General features: G+C 42.2%; 1 protein-coding gene across 2 annotated transcripts in view; it reads left to right on the top strand.

Moving 5' to 3' along the window:
* SMYD4 (SET and MYND domain containing 4) overlaps positions 1 to 21,432 on the top strand; it is a 52,124-nt gene that overhangs the window by 23,886 nt on the left and 6,806 nt on the right. For both annotated transcript variants that reach the window (XM_082707072.1, XM_082707071.1), the window contains exons 4-7: positions 1,881 to 1,970; positions 3,490 to 4,627; positions 20,647 to 20,829; positions 21,231 to 21,394. In XM_082707072.1, coding sequence (XP_082563198.1) covers positions 1,881 to 1,970; positions 3,490 to 4,627; positions 20,647 to 20,829; positions 21,231 to 21,394 — 1,575 coding nt within the window. The remainder of the gene's footprint in view (positions 1 to 1,880; positions 1,971 to 3,489; positions 4,628 to 20,646; positions 20,830 to 21,230; positions 21,395 to 21,432) is intronic.

The following is a 21,432-nucleotide window of genomic DNA, read 5'->3' on the forward strand; positions in this document are numbered from 1 at the left end:
AGGGATTTTTCTCAATTTATCAGATGAAAACTTTTTATTGTGGTAGAATACACACTACAATGTTCCATTTTAACCATTTTTAAGTATATATAATGGAGTAGCATTAATAAGCACATTCACAGTGTTGTGCAGCCATCATCATTATACATTTCCAGAACATTCTCACCAACCCAAACAAGCAATAACTCTCCATACCTCCCTCCCCCCTCACCTCAGGCAACCTCTGTTCTACTTTCTGTCTCTATGATACTGCCAATTCCAGGCACCTCATGCAAGTGAAATCATACAATACTGGTTCTTGTGTTTCTGGCTTATTTTCCTTAGCATAATCATTTCAAAATCCAGTAGAGTTTTAATTTGCATTTTGCTGATTAGGAATGAAGTTGAGCATTTTTTCATATGTTTACGAGCCATTTATATTTCCCATTAGAACTCTCTGTTCCTATTATTTGCATATTTTCCTATTGAATTATTGGTCATCATCTTATGGATCTGTAGGAACTAATTATAAAGTAAAGAAATGAGCCCTTTGCCTGTGATAGGAGTTGCAGATATTTTTTCCAATTCCATGTTTGCCTTTTGAGATTGCTTTTATTGGTAAAGAAATGTTTTATGTAGTCAAATTTATTAACCTCTTATAAAACTTCTGGGTTTTGTATCATAGTTAGAAAGGGATTCCTCACTCCAACATCGCTTTAGGTTATTCCCATAGTTTCTTCTAGTGTTCCACGAGTTTCATTTTTTACATTAAGATTTTTTTTTAAAGATTTTATTTATTTATTTGACAGAGAGAGATCACTAGTAGGCAGAGAGGCAGGCAGAGAGAGAGAGAGGAGGAAGCAGGCTCCCTGCTGAGCAGAGAGCCCGATGCGGGACTCGATCCCAGGACCCTGAGATCACGACCTGAGCCGAAGGCAGCGGCTTAACCCACTGAGCCACCCAGGCGCCCTACATTAAGATTTTGATCCAATTAGAATTTATCCTAAATGAAAGGTTTATCATAGAGAGCCAGCTTTGTCTTCAGTGACTACCTTCTGGTCACAATAATTTTACTGAGTAATCTCTATCTTTTCTTCAGTGGTTTAAGATGCTGCCTTTATGATAATTATTAATCGTTGCCAGTTTGGTGGTAGAAAAAAATGAAACATTGTGTGCTTTCGTTTTCATATATTTTGTGATCCACAAATGAACTATTTGTTTTCTAAGAAAGAAGTATCATTAGTGTTTCTTCTTCTGTGAATTTCTATTTGTGCCACTCACCCTTTGTTATGTGCAGGATTGTGCTTGCAATATTTTCCTCCATTTTCATTTACCTTCAGTATTGTTTGTGGCTGAAGCTCCATCTGATGCTGCTGTCTTCAAAGTGCTTTGAATATTTATTTCCTCACTTGATCTTCACAGCTTGGCTCTAAGGTAGTTAAAAATGAAGCCGAAGCACAAAGAGATCCACTAACTTTACCAATTTCCTATTATCTTTCATAGTATAGCCCTTATTATATGAAAAAAAAAGTTGGGTTTTTTTGAAGATTTTATTTATTTGTTTGTCAGAGAGAGAGTGCGTGTGCAAACACAAACAGGGAAGCAGCAGAGGGAGAGGGAGAAGCAGACTACCCACTGAGCCTGACCTGGGGCTTGATCCCAGGACCCTGGAATCATGACCTGACTTGAAGGCAGACACATAACTGACGAAACCACCCAGGTATCCCCCGCAGAAACACTTTAAAGATGCTAGTTTTTGGTGTGCCTGGCTGGCTCAGTAGGTGGAGCATAGGACTCTTGATCTTGGGGTTATGAGTTCTGGCTCCAAGTTGGGTATAGAAATTATGTTTTAAAATTCTAGTTTCCTTTGATGTCTTTTTAACTGGTTCATTGTTTTGCAGGGAATATCCCATGCGAGGCCTCACACTGCGGACATTTCACTGTGTTATGCCAATCGCTCTGCGGCCCTCTTCTACATGGATGAGTATGAAGTGAGTATCGGGGTGCCTAGTGTGTTTGAAAACGATTGGTAGGGGGTTCACTAGAAGACTAGACCTTCAGCCCTGCTCCTACCTTAGAGCACTAAAATTGGCCCCTGCTATGAACTGGTCAAGTTGGAAGAAAATTGGTATCCTCCCAGATTTGTTCTGATGCATTTTTTCTTTCTCCTGATTAGTTTTACCTATCACACAGGTGATCATGTGGGGTGGTATTGGTTGACAGGAGTCCTGGCATATGGCACAGGGCCAGGAACTATATATATCCAGTGGGTCAGCAGTTCTCAGTGTCAAGATGAGCTGTGAGATGTGTTGCTAATAATACTTCAGGTTCCAAGGGTTTGCAAGCTATTTACTTGTTTGTTTGTTTCTTAATAAGGAGCATGTTCAGGGTTATCCCTGAGGTAATATGGTCCACCCTCCATACATATTTTGAATGGGCAACTAGAAGTTGCGCCAAAATGCCTGTGTATGCCTCTGAGGGAGTGGGCTTGATAGGAGTGGCTTTTTTCTCATTCCCCAGTTGGTGGCTAAAGCCAAGCTCTCAAATGTCATTTTGGTAACATCCATTTTGGAATGCCCCAGGAATTTTTAAAATATGTCCTAGAGTTAAGAACTAGTTGAATAATCACAAGTTCACACTTATTGCCCTTTGAACTGAAAGAGACAAGCAAGTGGGGCGTCTGGGTGGCTCAGTCAGTTGAGTGTCTTGACTCCTGATTTTGGCTCAGGTCATGATCTCAGGATCCTGAGATCGAGCTCCACGTCAGGCTCTGTGCTGGTTGGAGCCTGCTTAAGATTCTCTCTCTCCCTCTCCCTTTGCCCCTCTCTGCCACTCTTGCCATCTCTCTCTCTGTCTCTCTCTCCAAAAATGAAATAAAATAAAAGAGGTGAGCAAGAATTTTACTCTAGGCCCTAAGCAGGAAAGTCCTAAGCAATTGAGGACAACAGTTGGAAGAACTTGTGAACTATGTAACCCTTTATAACCTCTCTACATTGGTTATTTTTATTTCCCTTCTTGTAGCAGCAGTTACCATTTATTGAACGCATGTGCTCTTTTCAGCACTTTAGGTATATTACCTTATTTCATCCTTAAAACAACCCTGTGAGGTATCTATGTTTTTCAGATGAGAACACTAAGATACTGAGAAATTAAGTTGCTTGCACAAGGTCATACAGCTAGTAAGATGCAGTCAGGAGTGGATTGCAGATCTGTCTGACTTCTAAGCCTACTCCTTTAATCACTACAATTCTTCTGTCTGTAAGACTTTTTTTGCCCTCGAAACAGGAATATTTAATAAGACAATTAAATTCAATATCTTTGGCAAGTATGACTTAATTTCTTAAAAGATCACACAGCAGAATATGATTTAAAGAAATAAGCAAGAATGTAATTAGAGTCGCTCCATTTTTAATCATCTTTAACTTTCCTGTAGATTTTTGTTAAGATTTTCAGTAGACATTGAAGAGTCAGGTCCAAGGGGTTCATGGGGGATTTCCTTTCTATTTTCAGATGTGTCTTAAAGATATCACAAGGGCACAGATGCATGGGTATCCAGAAAGTTTGCAACCCAAGGTGACATTGCGAAAGGTCGAGTGTCTGGTGACCCTGGGGAGACTACAGGAGGCAGGCCAGACCATCAGGGATCTTGAAAGTAACTTTGCTGCCAAACCAACCGTAGCAGCTGCCCAGTTTCAAATTCTGCAGCGAAACCTGTGTCGTCTGAAAATGAAAGTACAAGAAAGGGAGAGGCTCACAGCAACCTTCCCAACAACTCTAACGAAAATCTTTGAGGATATGGACCTAAGGGAGGTGAATGAACAGATTCCTTGTGCCTCGTCCTCTGTCAGCCTGTGCATGGACCCTTTACGAGGCCGCTATCTGATTGCCACAGAAGATATTCTCCCTGGAGAGCTCTTGTTGAAGGAGGATGCTTTCGTGAGTGTCCTTAACCCGGGAGAAAGGCCCCCACTACATCAAGGCCTAGCAAACAAGTGGGATACCAGAGTCACAAATGGGGACCTCTACTGTCACCGATGTTTGACGCACACTCTGGCCATGGTTCCCTGTGACGGTTGCAGCTATGCCAAGTACTGCAGCCACGAGTGTATGCAGCAGGCCTGGGGTCTCTACCATAACAGAGAGTGTCCTCTCGGGGGGCTGCTGCTCACACTGGGTATCTTCTGCCACGTCGCGCTGAGGGCGACCCTTTTAGCTAGATTCGAGGGTGCCAGCAAAGTCATAAGGAAGCTTAGCAGTGAGATTAGTAACAAGGACATGTGCTCACCTGAAAGCGAGACTCCAGTACACACACTCCGTTCTGACCTGGGAGGGGAGAGTGAGGAGAATGGCAACATAGTTCAGACCCCAGTTCCAGGCTGTGATGTCAACGGCAAATACGAAAATAACTACAATGCTGTCTTCCACCTCTTGCCCCATACTGAGCACCATAGCCCAGAATACAAATTCCTCTGTGCCCTCAGTGTGTCGGCACTCTGCAGGCAGCTGGAAGCAGCCGACTCCTCGAAGCCGGACGCCGCAACACCTCCTATCTTGTGTTCCGAGTTGAGTACCTGGGGAGTGGCCATGTTGAAGCACATGTTACAGCTACAGTGCAATGCTCAGGCCATAACTACCATTCAGCAGACAGGTAAGAGGAGAGCTTTGTTTGCCTTATTCTGTTGTTCTTGATGTTGCTCACGTCTGGGAGGAAAGAACTGTGAACAAAAACAGTAGTGGTGGTCTAACTGTCCTGTGTTACCATGATTGCAACATTGAGAAGCTGTGTGACCCAAACTCTTTGAGCCCACTCTGCCTCAGTTGTCTTGTCTCAGCAACAAGTAGTTTAATCCCACCTGACTTTACTGAGTTGTGAAGATGAGGTGTTGTTTACAAATACACTTGAAAATTAAAAACCCTGTTACAGAGGGATTTTTATAGTGAAGGAGAACTAAAATAATAAGACTGCAGAAAGAAGAGAGGTCCACGGGGCGCTTGGGTGGCTCAGTATGTTAACCATCTGTGTTCAGCTCAGGTCATGATCCCAGGATCCTGGGACTGAGCCCTATATAGGGCTCTCTGCTCAGCGGACAGTCTGCTTCTCTCACTTTCTCTCTCAAATAAATGAATAAATAAAATATTTTTTTAAATCTAAGAAAAAGAAGAGTCTGCCGTCGAGTTAAGGTATCAAAATCTTATTCATGTGACTCAGCTACTCTGTCTCTTCTCTTTCCAACTGACGGATTTCTTCTGTCCTTCTGTTTTAAATTTCCAAGAGAGTAATCTGGCCAAGCACAGCTTTTCACACAGTATTGAACGGTTGGCCAGCCTGTTTGGGCTGTCCTTTGGCCAGGGGCCAACAATCTAGGGGCCGCCTCTAGACACAGACCCGCCTAGACCTGCTTGCCTGAACCAGGTCCTACAGGCAAGTCTATTTAAGGTAGATGGAGAGGTTGACTGTGGCCAGCATCATGAGTGACACTGTACTAACAACAGATACTATAGAAAAGAAACAGTGTTTCTGGTACTTATATTGTGTGATCTCCATTTTAGCAGATAATGTCTTTCAATTCAATTAGGTCATTATACCTTTCTCAAATTTCTAATTAACTCTCTTGAGGGGAAAAATTGGATATTACCTAAACCTAAGATTTATAGACAGCCTGATGTAAATGTGGCTTTAGGAAGCTATGCATGCTTAGCTCTTTTGATCTTCTCACATTAGGTAATCTAGAATTTCATCAACCTTTTATATGTATGTTTTTATCTTTAATTTTAATGCAGCTGCCAAGTTATATGGTGTGTAGGCGTTTCACGAGAAGTGTTTTGGAGAAAGACTGTCTTCCCCATCCTGAAGCACATGGAACACCCCCAGAATAGCCCTGGCTTCATCCTATAATGCTAGGAAATCCCATTGCAAGCCAGTCTCCATTCTCTCCTCTGCTTCCATTGGCTTCTTTGAGCCATTGCTACCTTCTAAAATACATCTGTTGGGTGTTTTTCTGGAATTATATTTTCCCTTGGGTACATTCACTGGCATTTTAAAAAATATTTTTTCATGTATTTTTGTTTTTGTGAATATAAAAAAAACAGTATATGGGGCTTCCAGATTATAGTGGCAGAAAATTACCGACTCCTGATTTTATTGTGTCTTGCCTCTGAAGTACTTAATAGAATATACAAAAAAGATACAAATGCCAGGAGCTCTGAAAACTATAGAAACTACTGTCCAGGTAAACAATAACAGGCTAAACAATAGCAGGCTGAATCCCTGTGGCAGAATGGCCAAGCCATGGGCACCAAAGGAGACTTCCATCTGCTTTCCTCCAGTGGCCTGTCCGTAACTGTCAAAGAATCTTAGCCTAAATGTTTTTGCTCTGTGTGCATTACATATCATTATAGTCAGGTTTTTATTTGCCTAGCAAGTTTCGGGTAAAATTTTTCACAAATTGTTGAGAATAAACTTTTGGATAGTAAATGTATGTATAGGCAGGAATACCTGTATGATCTGTGGCTAATAAGGATGGGGGAAATAGATTCATAGCATGATACCGGCTACCTGGAGTGATGGAAAGAGGATCGGAGACTTTGGCTTTACCTGTCAGGCTCTATATTTTATGTACAATTTTTTCCTTATTTTTGTTTGTTTGTTTAATATTTATTTATGTATTTGACAGATAGAAATCACAAGGAGGCAGAGAGGCAGGCAGAGACAGAGGAGGAAGCAGGCTCCCCGCCAAGCAGAGGGCCTGAGGTGGGGCTCAATCCCAGGACCCTGGGATCATGACCTGAGCCGAAGGCAGAGGCTTTAACCCACTGAGCCACCCAGGCGCCCCTTTCCTTATGTTTTAAAAATATATATAAAGAGGGACACCTGGGTGACTCAGTCGGTTAAGCGTCTAACTCGATATCGGCTCAGGTAATGATCTCAGGGTTGTGAGATCGACCCCCAGGTTGAACTCCCTGCTCAGCACAAGTCTGATTGAAAGTCTCTCTCTCCCCCTATCTCTGCCCCTCCCTGCCCCACTAGTGTGCATGCTCTCTCTCTAGCTTGCTCTCAAAATAAATAAATAAGTGAAATCTTTAAAATAAATAACTAGGGGTACCTGGGTGGCTGTCATTGAGCATCTGCCAAGCCGCACCAGGAGCCTGCTTTTCCCTCTGCCTGCTGCTCCCCCTACTTGTGCTCACTCTCTCTCTCTGCCAAATAAATAAAATCTTTTTTAAAAAAAATAGATAAGTGTACTCTTTAAAAAAATTAAATAACTAAATAAAAACATATACATAGGAGGAAGCTAAAAGCAAAAATACAAAAATCTTAACCGTAATCAATTCTGAAGGTAGAAGTATGGGTTACTGCTACCTTCTTTGAACTTTTACTACAATTTTAAAATTAAAAACATTGACTCAGGGGCGCCTGGGTGGCTCAGTGGGTTAAGCCTCTGCCTTTGGCTCAAGTCATGATCTCAGGGTCTTGGGATTGAACCTACATCGGACTCTCTGCTCAGCAGGGAGCCTGCTTTCTCCTCTCTCTCTGCCTGCCTCTCTGCCTCCTTGTGATCTCTCTCTGTCAAATAAATAAAATCTTTTAATAAAATAAATTGAATTTTAAAAAAACATAAAAACCAGTTCACTGAGGGGCACCTGGATCACTCCATCAGTTAAGTGTCTGCCTTCCACCCAGGTCATGATTCCAGGGTCCTGGGATCGAGCTCCATGTCGAGCCTGCTTCTCCCCCCTCTCTGCCTGCCGCTCCCCCTGCCTGTGCTATCTCTCTGTCAAATAAATAAATAAAATCTTTAAAATAAAAATTTTTAAAATTAAAACCAGTTCACTGAGCAACAAGATGATAAAGTGAAATGAATCTTTCAGAATTGGTTAAAAAAATTATCCAGGTATACTCTGTTTACAAAAGTAACACAGAATGTTTGGGTAAGACATGTTGGGAATCACAAGCAAATCAGGATATTGGAATTAATATGAAATATTAAGATTAAGTACCCAAGGTACCTAATAAAAAGAAGGCATTTTATTTTTTTATAGGACACTTAAATATATATATATATATATATAAACATATATATATATATATATATACCACACTGAAATACATCAATCTTCGCTCTCAGAAACATAGAGATTGTGACTACAAAGCAAAAATTATTAAGTATACCAGGAAAAACTAGCAAAAACACCATAGTTGTGAGAAACTTTAATATACCACTCTGATTTTGATCAAATATATCAAAAATATGGATCTTGAAGCCAAAATAACTAATATACTATGGCATTCAGTACATACATCTATCAAAACTTGTGTGCGTTAGACCATAGTGATGTGTTGTGGGTCAGGAGCAAATGGCCAAAAAGAACTCCTGAGATATTTTCAGTGCAAGAGGTGCTTTTATTAAAGCGTGGAATAGGACCCATGGGCAGAAAGAGCTGCACTGGGGTTGTGAGTAGTGATTGATTATATACTTTTTAAGTTGGGGGGTAGAGGTAAGGAAGTTTCCAAAAGGATTTTCATGTGTTAAGGAAAACTAGAATAATGGAAAGGCATACAATCCATTTTAAAGATTTCTTTATTTTTGGAGAGAGAGAGAGCATGTGTCGTGAGCAGGAGAGAGAACAGCAGGAGGGGCAGAAGGAGAGGGAGAGGAGAACCTCAAGCAGACCTCTGAGCCCAACGAGGGGCTTGATCTCACAACCCCGAGATCACGACCTGAGCTGAATCCAAGAGTTGGACACTCAACTGACCGAGCCACCCAGGTGCCCCCAGTCCATTTTAAAAATTTACAAGAATAAGGTTACTGTGTGAATCAGTGTTTTTAATTTTAAAACTGTAGTGAAAGTTCAAAGAAGGTAGCGGTCCCCCATACTTCTACCTTCAGAATTGATTACTGTTAAGATTTTGATATTTTTGCTTTTAGTCGTCCTTTTCTCCCATGTATATATTTTTATTCAGTTATTTATTTATTTTAAAGATTTCATTTAGGGGTATCTGGGTAGCTCAGCCAGTTAAGCGTATGTCGTTGCCTCAGATCGTGATCTCTGAGTCCTGGGAACGAGTTCCACATCAGGGGGAACCTGCTTCTCACTCTTCCTCTCCCTCTGCCCCTGCTCATGTGCTCTTTCTCACTCTCTCTCTCAAATAAATAAATAATTTTTTTTTTTTTTAATTAACATTTCACAGACGCCTGGGTGGCTCAGTTGGTTAAGTGTCTGCCTTTGGCTCAGGTCATGATCCCAGAGTCCTGGTATCAAGCCCCTTATCAATCTCCTTGCTCAGCAGGAAGCCTGCTTCTCCCTCTGCCTGCAGCTCCCCCTGCTGTGTTCCTTCTGTGGCTGTGTCTATCAAATAAATAAATAAAATCTTCAAATAAGCTTTCATTTATTGAGAGTGTGAGCTCATGCGCACATGCATGGGATGGGGGGTGGTGCAGGCAGAGGCAGAGGGTGAGAGAGAATCCTGGAAGACTGGCTGTTGTCAAGCTAAGGTTGCTTTTTGCCTCTAGGAAAGCTTTAACGTTAAGTCAGTTGTGAGCTCCTTGAGGATTGTGGTACTCTGCCTGTCTCAAGTATTTGTCAGTGGGCTACAAGTTGTAAGGAAATTTAATTTTACTTACTTTTCTTTTGTCTTTGTTCTCCTCATCACAGGGTTCAGTAAACTTTTTCTGTAAAGGGCCAGACAGTAAATATTTTAGGCTTTGCAGGCCATGGCGTCTCTGACTCAGCTCTGCCATTGCAGCACCAAAGTCGCCATTGACAATGCAGAAGATGACTGTATGGCCAGGTTCCAGGAACACTTCATGATGGACACTGAAATTTGATTTCTTAGAATTCACATAGTGAGCATTGTTCTTTTCATTTTTTTTTTCAACCACTTAAAAATGTAAAAGCAGTTCTTAGACTACACTCTACAAAAACAGGCAGTCTGCATGATTTGGCCAACAGGTTACAGTATGTAGACTCCTGATAGAGACAGAGATTTGGCAAATCTAATTAAGATATCTATTTAGTAAGGAAAAAAGCCCACAAAATTAGGAGCAATGAAGGAGTATAGCCAATAGTATAAATTAATTTTTAAATTTTAAGCAAGTATTTAATATCATTTTAGACTCTTAAATTTGAAAACATTAAGTAGAAAACTTGTAGAAAACACATTTCCTACATTTTCTCAGGAAGAGAACACTTCAAATATCCAGTGACTGTAGGAAAATTTAAAGATTATCAAAATATTTCCAGGAACGCCTGGGTGGCTCAGTCAGTTAAGTGTCTACCTTCTGCTCAGGTCATGATCTCAGGGTCCTGGGATCGAGCCCCTCATTAGGCTCCCTGCTCAGCAGGGAGTCTGCTTCTCCCTCTCCTTCTGTGGCTCCCCCTGCTTGTGCTCTCTCTGTCTCTCTCTGACAAATAAATAAAACCTTAGAGATATATGGGGCGCCTGGGTGGCTCAGTTGGTTGGACGACTGCCATCGGCTCAGGTCATGATCCTGGGGTCCCGGGATCGAGTCCCACATCGGGCTCCCAGCTTCATGGGGAGTCTGCTTCTCCCTCTGACCTTCTCCTCACTCATTTTCTCTCTCACTGTCTCTCTTTCAAATAAATAAATAAAATCTTTAAAAAAAAAATCTTAGATATATATACATATATCCATAAAAAGAAACCAGACCCACTCTTTTCCATGTAAGTTCTTTAAAACTTCTAAGGACCATATTTAGCCACATTTTTTAAAAAAGATTTTAAGTATTTGGGACACCTGGGTGGCTCAGTTGGTTAAGCGGCTGCCTTCGGCTCAGGTCATGATCCCAGCGTCCTGGGATCGAGTCCCACATCAGGCTCCTTGCTTGGCGGGGAGCCTGCTTCTCCCTCTGCCTCTGCCTGCCACTCTGTCTGCCTGTGCTTGCTCTCGCTTCTCTCTCTATGACAAATAAATAAATAAAATCTTAAAAAAAAAAAAAAGATTTTAAGTATTAATTTAGGAGAGAGAGAGAGCATAAGCAGGAGAGGCAGAAGGAGAGGGAGAAGCAGACTCCGCGCTGAGCTGGGAGTCTAGCACAGGGCTTGATCCGAGGACCCTGAGATCACAACCGTAGCTGAAGGCAAATGCTTAACCTTCTGAGCCATCCAGGCATCTGTCGTCATATTTTTTAATAACAAAAAATATCTTTCAAAGAACAGATCATTTTTATACAATATAAAGTTTTCTGGGGCATGGGGGAACCTGGAGTCCTTTCCCATTCATTTTGCAAAGCCAAGGATAAGAACTATAGATTAGTCTCACTTATGAATATCACTGTAGGAATCCTGAGAAAATCACTGCCGTATCACATCCAGCAGTTTATTGAAGGAATGCCAAGAGATGACCAAGAAGGGTTTCATCCAGAAATGCAAACATATGTTAACTTAGAGAGATACAGGTTCGGGTAAGAGACAGACCATACTCTGAGATGGAAACACTGAAAACTAAAAATGGCAGTTCCCCTGCATTCCCCCAGCCAGTGCAGTGCAGTTCCACATGAAATCACAATTGGATTTTTCATGGAATTGGACACTGATGCTAAAGTTCATCTTGAATAAGTGGTGAGAATAGCCATTTTTTTTAAAGATTTTATTTATTTATTTGACAGAGATCACAAGTAGGCAGAGAGGCAGGCAGAGAGAGAGGAAGGGAAGCAGGCTCCCTGCTGAGCAGAGAGCCCGATGCGGGGCTTGATCCCAGGATCCTGAGATCATGACCTGAGCCAAAGGCAGAGGCTTTAACCCACTAAGCCACCCAGGTGCCCGAAAATAGCCATTTTGTAAGAGTACTGAATCCTTGAACTCGGAAGCCCACACCCTCCCTCCCCGAGCTCATCCCACAGGACCTGGTGGCACTCACCAAGGCTACCATCAGTGTCCTCCTAGAGAGTCCCTGGTGTAAATGTCCAACCCTTCCCACCCTACTTGTTTGCAAAGGCCTTGGCCAGCGTCAAGACCAAGAGTCCCATTAGCAATGAAGGCACTGGTGGAGCCGTCCCAGCATCAGGGGGATCCTAGCACCACTGCTGCCCCCAGTGAGAAGGCAATGGAGGCAAAGAAAGAAGAATCAGAGGAGCCTGATGATGATGTTTGCTCTGGTCTTTTTAACTACATCTCTTCTATAACCTGTTCAATAAAAATAATATATATATTTTAAAGATTTTATTTAGTGAGAGAGAATGAGCGTTGGGGGATGGGCAGAGAGAAAGGGAGAGAGAACATCTCAAGCAGACTTGTGCCTAGAGCTGAAGCTGGAGGCAGGGCCCTATCTCAGGACCCTGAGATCAGGACCTGAGCCAAAAATCAAGAGTCAGTGGCTTAATCAACTGAGACTCCCAAGCGCTCCAATAATAATAATAATAAATAGAAGAGTATTGAAGGGGCTTGGAACCATCAGATTTCATATCAGCATGAAGCTACAGTAATGAAAGACAGGATGGTACTGATACGATAGTCCCCTAAAAGTGTTAAATCATTAAAAAGTTAAACAGGGAAACACTAAACCATCAGATATCTAGGAAAAGATAAGTGAACACTTACATGGTCTTAGGGTGAGGGAAGCTTTTTAAAACATAGAATATCCCATTTAAGTAATTAAAGATAGCTAGATTTAACCTAAAGACCAAATTATCAAGAACACTATAATCACCAAAGAAGACAGAGAATGTGGGTGGAAGAGATCCTTGAAGGAATGAAAATATGGGACTGGGAGGCAACAGGCCTGGGTTTCCACTCCACTGATTCTAACCGTTAACTCTCCATATGAACTCAGAGTGCTTAACCTTTCTGTGTGCCTCACTTAGTATACTTTTCTTTAATACCAGTGTAGTTGACAATGTTATTTTAAAGATTTTTTTAAATTTATTTGATAAATATTTGAGATATTTGAGAGAGAGTGTGTGTGCACAACAGGGAGTAGGGTCAGAGGGAGAAGCGGACTCCCCACTGAGCAGGGAACCCGATGTGGGACTTGACCCCGGGACTCCAGGATCATGACCTGAGCCAAAGGCAGTCACTTAACCAACTGAGCTATCCAGGTGCCCAACAATTCTATATTAGTTTCAGGTGTACAATATAGTAATTCAACAATTATATACATTATTCGTGCTCATCATCACACATGTACTCTTACTCCCTATCACCTATTACTCCCATCCCCACACCCACCTCCCCTCTGGTCACCATCAATTTATTCTCCATCTTTAGGAGTCTGTTTCCTGGCTTGTCTCTCTCTTTCTCTTTTTTTCATTGCTCATTTGTTTCTTTTCTTTTTTATTTTATTTTATTTTTTTATTTTTTATTTGAGAGAGCACAAGTGGGGAGAGGGGCAGAGGGAGAAGCAGGCTCCTCTCTGAGCAAGGAGCCCAGAGCAGGATTCAATCCCAGGACACTGGGACCATGTCCTGAGCCAAAGGCAGACACTTAACCAACTGAAACACCCAGGTGCCCCTTGTTCTGTTTCTCAGTTTCCACATATGAGTGAAATCACATGGTATTTATCTATGGCTTATTTTGCTTACCATTATACTCTCTAGCTCCATCTATGTTGTTAGAACAGCAAGATTTCATTCCTTTTTTATGGCTGAGTAATACTATATTGTATATAGACCACATCTTCTTTATCTATTCATCTGTCAGTGAACACTTAGGCTGTTCCCATAGTTTAACTATTGTAAATAATGCTACGAAGAACATAAAGGTGCATATATCCCTTCCAATTTTCATATTCCTTGGGTAATTACCCAGCAGTGCAATTACTGGGTCATAGGATAGTTCTATTTGTAACTTTTTGGGGAGACTCCCAGCTGTCCTCCAAAGTGGCTGCAACAGTTTGCATTCCCACCAACAGTGCACAAGGATTTCTTTTTGTCCTCATTCTCACCATCGTTATTGTTCCTTGAGTTTTTTATTGTAGCCACTCTGACAGGTGTGAGGTTTTGATTTGCATCTCCCTGATGATGAGTGATGTTGAGCATCTTTTCATGTGTCTGTTGGCCATCTGGATGTCTTCTTTGGAGGAATGTCTGTTCTTGTCTTCTGCCCGTTTTTAAATGGATTATTTGTTTTTTGGATGTTGAGTTGTATCAGTTCTCTATATAGTTTGGATACTAGTCTTTATCAGATCTGTCATTTGCAGATACCTCCTCCTGTTTAGAAGGTTGCCTTGTAGTTTTGTTGGTTATTTACTTTGCTGTGCAAAAGCTATATTTTGATGTAGTCCCAGTAGTTTATTTTTGCTTTTGTTTCCCTTGCCTCAGGAGATGTATCTAGAAAGCTGTTGCTACTGCTAATGTCAGAGAAATTTCCTTCAGTATCCTCCTATGGATAAAGAGAGGACTGGATGAACCTCCGGGCCTCTGGGGAAGATTGGTTGCAAAGATAACCCCAACAATTTCACCCACCCCTGTATGTTTGCCCTTTTGCAACTTCATACTGCTTTCTCTCCAATCAAGAGGTAGAGTCTGTTTTCTCTGCCCTTGAATCTGGGCCAGCCCCGTAACTTACTTTGACCCTTGGAATGCAGTAGAAGTGACCTTGTGTGACTTTGGAGTCTAGGCTTTAAGAGGCCTTGTAGCTTCCATGTCATTTTCTTGGAATGATGGTGTGTAGCCACATGAACAAGCCTAGGTTAGCCTTCTTTGTTTTTTTAAGTCTAGCCTTCTTGAGGGTAAAAGACCATATGCTAGGGCGCCTGGGTGATTCAGTTGTTAAGCGTCTGCCTTCCACTCAGGTCATGATCCCAGGGTCCTGGGATCAAGCCTCTCATTGGGCTCCCTGCTTACAGGGAGTCTGGGGAATCTGCTTTACCTTCTCCCCCTAACCACCACCCCCACCTCCGCTTCTCCCACTCCAGCTCCCCCTGCTTGTGTTCCCTCTCTTGCTGTGTGTCTCTCTGTCAAATAAATAAATAAAATATTTTTTTAAAAAAAGACCATATGCGGGATGCCTGGGTGGCTCAGTTGGTTAAGCGGCTACCTTTGGCTCAGGTCATGATCCTGGTGTCTTGGGATTGAGTCCCGCATTGGGCTCCTTGCTCCACGCAGAGCCTGCTTCTCCCTCTGCCTCTACCTGCCACTCTGCCTGCTTGCACTCTCTCTTTCTCACTCTAACAAATATATAAATAAAATCTTAAAAAAAAAAAGACCATATGCTAGATGAATGCAATAATGTGAATAATCCCGGGAAAGACCAGCAGAAAACATGTGTAGCTAAACTCTGGGCAAAGTTGCTGGCACAGAGCACTGTAAATACATGAAATAGTTGTTTTTGTTTGTTTTTAAAGATTTATTTATTCACCGTAGAGAGCAGGGGTGCACATGCAAGTGGGGGGGAAGGGCAGAAGGAAAGAATCTCAAGCCAACTCCCCAATACTGAGGGCTCAATCTCACACCAGGAGATCATGACCTGAGTCAAAATCAAGTCGGACGCTTAACCAGCTAAGCCATGCAGGCACCCGAAAGAGTTGTTATTTTAAAAGCAAACCAACCCCAGGGAAGAAAAATCCCATAAACTAAAATGAAAATAGCAAAATGAAAGAACATTTCTAGGAACTATGCAGCTCTTAAAGTCAGTCTTTAAACATATACAATAGTGGTGAAAATCTAAAATTAGATTGTGATAATGGTTGCACACCTTATATGAATTTCCTAAAGAAAATCATGAATTAGTACACTTAAAATAAGTGAATTTTATGGTAGATAAATTATATCTTTAAAAGGCTGTTAAAAAGGCACATAAGCAAGCCTTTTATCAAAGCAGTAGTAAATATGGTCCTGTTTAGCCTCTCCTGTACTTAAAACAAGATACCATTTTTCCCTATCACATTAGCAGGGTTACTGTGTTGCCTTCTTTTTTTTTTTTTTTTTTAGCTATCATATGCATTTTAGGTTAGAATATAAAGAAATGGCCATAATGTGTTAAGTGAAGAAAAGTAAATTACAAATTGCTGTGTATCACATGGGAATTTCATATATAAGACTGGACAGAGGCCTAGAAAAAAATGCCCCAAACTATTGTACCTGGCTGATAGGCTCACAGATGACTTATTTTCTTTATAATTTTTACTTTGTAATTTTTTTCTGACTACCATGTATTCCTTTTGTGATTTTAACTAGTTTTCTAAATACTAAAAGTAATTAAAACAATAGGAACTTTTTTTAATGTGAACATTTTTAATTTTTTTAAAGATTTATTTATTTGAGAGAGAAAGAGAGCATGTTTTCAGGAGTGCATGAGCTGGGAGAGGGGCAGAGGGAGAGAGAAACTCAAGCAGATTCAAGTGTTGCTGAAGTGGGGCTTGATCCCATGACACCAGGATCGTGACCTGAGCTGAAATTTAGACTTGGAACCCCAACTGACTGAGCCACCCAGGACCCCTTACAGGAACTTTTTTTTTTTTTTTTTTTTGAGATTTTATTTATTTATTTGACAGAGAGACAGTGAGAGAGAGGGAACACAAGTAGGGGGTGTGGTGCTCGATCCCAGGACTCCAAGCTCATGACCTGAGCCGAAGGCAGATGCTTAACAACTGAGCTACCCAGGCGCCCCCATAAGAACATTTTTTTTTTTAAGATTTTATTTATTTATTTGACAGAGATCACAAGTAGGCAGAGAGGCAGGCAGAGAGAGAGAGAGGAGGAAGCAGGCTCCCTGCTGAACAGAGAGCTTGATGCGGGGCTCGATCCCAGGACTCTGGGATCATGACCGGAGCCAAAGGCAGAGGCTTTAACCCACTGAGCCACCCAGGTGCCCCCATAAGAACATTTTTAAGGCACTTGATAAGTACTGCAAAATTGCCCTCCAGGAAAGTTACACCAGTTACACTCCTACCAGCAATGTTCACTTTCAGTTTTGAATCCTATCTAATTTTGTTTTAGTCAGCTCATATTTCTAGTCTTGATATATCCCTTCTTATTATTTCTTTGGGGTTCCAACACTTCCCCGTTAGTGTTCTTATGGAATCTCATTAGCAGGTCTTTCATTAGCAGCACAGAAGGATTCAGGCATTAACTAGGATAGGCTTTGAATGAAACCTATGAAAGTGTATGTTATTATCTTTGCATAAATACTACTTAATCAGCATTCCTCAGAAACCTTTCTTTGGTATGAATCTTAAGGCACAGAACTAGCCATTGATGATATTGTAGACTTTGGTCCGTATAGTTCTGTCTCAGAGGGAATGGCAGATTTGTGATGTATCTGGCTTCATTACAAGGCTTAATGAGGTTCCATGTAGGTTCAGATTAGTTCACTGGCCTTTGCTTTCACTCTTCAGCAGCCAAGGAATCTACTTCCAGTTTGTGTGGTTGATTATTTGTGTGACATACACACAAATTTCTTGTGGTACAAAATATCTACCAGGATAGGTATATTCTGGAAGTATTGTGAATGGATCTTTTTTCTGTACTTGAATCCCATTTTTAAGAGTTAATGAGCTATTTTTTTAAAGATTTTATTTATTTATTTGACAGAGAGAGAGTGAGTAAGAGAGAGCATGAGAGGGGAAAGGGCAGAGGGAGAGCAAGGCACCTGATGCGGGACTCGATCCTGGGACTCCAGGATCATGACCTGAGCTGAAGACAGTTGCTTAACCAACTGAGCCACCCAGATGCCCATCCATTTTTTTTTTTTAAAGATTTATGTATATATTGGAGAGAGAGGGAGAGAGGGAGAGAGGGAGCACATGAGGGGAGAGGCAGAGGCAGAGGGAGAGGGAGAGCAGACTCCACTGAGAGTGGAGCCCAACACAAGGCCTGATCTCACAACGCTGAGATCATGACCTGAGCCAAAATCTAGAGTCAGACACTTAATTGACTGGGACCCCCAGGTGCCCCTTGAATCCATTTTTTTTTTTTAATTTTTTTTTTTAAGATTTTATTTATTTACTTGACAGAGATCACAAGCAGGCAGAGAGGCAGGCAGAGAGAGAGGGAGAAGCAGGCTCCCCGCTGAGCAGAGAACCTGATGCGGGGCTCGATCCCAGGACCCCGAGATCACGACCCGAGCTGAAGGCAGAGGCTTAAACCACTGAGCCACCCAGGCGCCCCCTTGAATCCATTTTAAATCCACTAAGGGATATTATCAGTGTACCCTTTTAGTAAAATAAAGAATCACTCCCTCTCTGTTTTGGTTTTTGTTTTATACACGAAATGTCACATATTAAATTTAGTTGATAAGGTACATATATATTCTCACTTTCCATTATCTCTGCTAACAGATGACTAATGCAAAATATTGGATAATTTTTTTAAGTCAATACTTAATTTTTAGAAATAATTAGAGACTCAACTCTGACATAAATATTCACCCCACTCAGTTCTTAGGCCTACTTATGTTAGAGAATCATCTATAAATAATTCACGAAGCTGACATTACTCACTGTATTGTGATAATTTTTTTCTGGGAAAATTTTAGCAACTGTTAATACAGCTTGCCAGTTATCAGTAGTTGGGAATGCAAGTCAACTTTTAATTATGCAGAGGCTGATTATTCAGACTACAAACTGTTCGTGCCCTGTACTGCTCCTTCCTGCTGCCTACCTTTTAGCATTTTCACTGCTCATTAGCACATACACCAGAAGGTAGGCATTGGAGGGGGGAAGGGAGGGTAAACTAAAATCTGCCGAATACTTAAGAGCAGCTCTGATGAGAGATTTCAATACAATTTGTGGGACTGTTGACTCCAATTGAGTCATATGGATTCCCTGTGAATTTTATTGACTTGTTCTGTTCTCGTCCTCCATAGCAACAGATAATAGAATGGTCTGCAGAGAGACAACATGATTCCTGTATTTAGTGTTTTCCTTTCTAGAACATTTCCACATGGTGGTTCATGATATTTTCTTTATTCATTGCATTTGTCCCTCGACTACTTCAGTTCTTCAGAGATTGGTATGTTGAAATTCCTGGCATACACAGGGACGGGACAATTAGCTGATGGCTTTTCAGTTATGCGGAAAACTGAAAGCTTCCCTCTGAAGTATGAGAATCATTCAGATTTCAACCAGTTCTGTTGAAAATACAGTTTCCTTGGGGCGCCAGGGTGGCTCAGGGTTAAAGCCTCTGCCTTCGGCTCAGGTCATGATCCCAGGGTCCTGGGATCAAGCCCTGAATGGAGCCCTGCCTGCATCGGGCTCTCGATGCTCAGCAGGGAGCCTGTTTCCTCCTCTCTCTCTCTGCCTGCCTCTCTGCCTACTTGTGCTCTCTGTCTGTCAAATAAATAAGTCTTTAAAAAGAAAGAAAATACAGTTTCCTCGTGCTTCCAACCAAGGCTACCAAACACAACTTCAAGCCTTTCTGGATGCCCAAGGTTATCTATCTTGTGCATCTGTCTCCCTGAGATGGGTAGGTATGGCTATTACAAAACCCACTCAGATAGGCCATCAGTCTAGGAACCTCTGGTTAAGAAAGTGTCACAGCGTAAAGCTTGAGTGGTACTAGTGTTTTTGTTTGCCCTGAGGCTGTTATTCTTATGTAAGTTTTCTGCCTCCCTCTCCTGTCTGTCTTCCTGTCTCCTGCCATTGTCAGAAAACCTGCCTCTTATTAGTTCTGTTTCTCGACTGCTCTGGGCTGAGGAACTGAATAACCAAGCCATTTAAAACCGTGGCTAAAATAAGAGCAAATAGGACTGCATGAGAGGATACAGACCTCCTCATCTGTAAATCTAAATGTGGGAGCTTTGGTGCAGAAATAGCCTCACTGCTTGAAGGCCTTTTCCTTCCTTCCCAATTTTCAATCATGTCGTTAAATTGCTGTTTAATTGTGTTTCTAAGAAGAGATTGTTTGGGACATGAGACTCTCTTGAGTAGGGCCCTTCCACAGAGGTTTTAGGGTTTTTTGGCTTTTTTCCCCCAAAGATTTTATTTATTTATTTTTGAGAGAGAGAGAGAGAGACAAAGTATGAACACTTGGGGAGGGGCAGAGGGTGAGGGAGAAGCAGGCTCCTCGCTGAGCAGGGAGACCAATGTGGGGCTCGATCCCAGGACCCTGGGATCATGACCAGAGCCCAAGACAGACACTTAACCAACTGAGTCCCCCAGGTGCCCCCAGAGAGGTTTTTTTCAATGACAACTGCTGCTGTCTGATTTCCCACAAAGTTGGGACAGAGGGCTCAAGGAACCAGGTAAGCTTAAGAAATACAGTTTTTAAAAATATATTATAAACCTACTTAGTTTGAGAGAACAATTAGGTTACTTATTCTATTAACTAACCAAAGACCAGTTAAACAAAAGCAGCTTCAACTATAGAAGCCTTTGGGAAATAACCTCAGCAGGTACTTTCATTTCTGTGTCCTGGTGAACATTATGAAGCTGTCTATCTAGAAGGCTCCCGACTGACAGTTCCTTTATTATTATTATTATTATTATTATTATTATTTAATGCATTCTAATCTTTGGATTTTTTCTGGAATTGAGACACAGTGGTTAGGTTCCAGGATTCCGGTGGACTTTTCATGTGTTCATTTGCTTTGCTTCCTGGGGACAAGGGTTTGCTGTGAGTCATGTTCCATCTGATGTCTGTTGGATCCGGCTCCGGAGCTCTGACTCAGATGGGCTTCAGGCCCAGTAGCCCAGCTCATCTTCTGAGGGATGGACGGCGAGGCCAAGACTAATGTCCTGACACATTTTTCCTTTTTCCTGTACGCTTTCAGGATCTGAAGAGAACAACGTCACCAACAGCAGGCAGGTCCGCCTTGCAACAGGCATCTTCCCTGTTGTCAGCCTCCTGAACCACTCCTGCAGCCCCAACACCAGCATGTCCTTCGTTAGCACCGTCGCCACCGTCCGAGCATCAGAGAAGATTGCAAAAGGGCAAGAGATACTGCACTGCTATGGTGAGCCCTCCCTCCTCATCACGGGCCACCCTTCTCTGGCAGGAAAGGACAGGGCGAATGAGAATGAGCAAACCCCCAGACAGGTGAAGGCAGTACACACTGAGGCCAAAAAAAGGGGGAGGGGCTACTGGCCTCCTTCCTTGGCCCTGTTGTGTCTAAGCTATCATGTATCTCCCTGCTTAATCCCATAAACTTCCTCTTCCAAAAAACGGGCAAAGACTAGCTTTAGGGGTTTTTTTCCCTTGCAACTTAGAAGCTTATTTCTCTATCTAGTGCCACAAATGTTTAAGTAAGGGTACTCATCGCATGATGGAGGATCGCTCCTGCTGAGCTGAAGTTTTTGTAAGTAGCGCTTGACTCTCCCTTGCCTTCAACATCGGCCAAGTGTGCTCTCTTCACAGGGCCTCACCACAGTAGGATGGCCGTCGCCGACAGGCAGCAGAAGCTGAGGGCTCAGTACTTCTTTGACTGCAGCTGCCCGGTGTGTCAGAAGGAGAAGCACAGAGCCACCGTCGGGCCCCGGTGGGAGGCATTCTGTTGTGGCCGCTGCGGAGCGCTCCTGCAGGTGAAGCTCTCTCCTCCCTTCCTCTCTCCACATTTGCT

Source organism: Mustela nivalis, assembly GCF_964662115.1.
Source record: "Mustela nivalis genome assembly, chromosome: 17".
NCBI lineage: Eukaryota > Metazoa > Chordata > Mammalia > Carnivora > Mustelidae > Mustela > Mustela nivalis.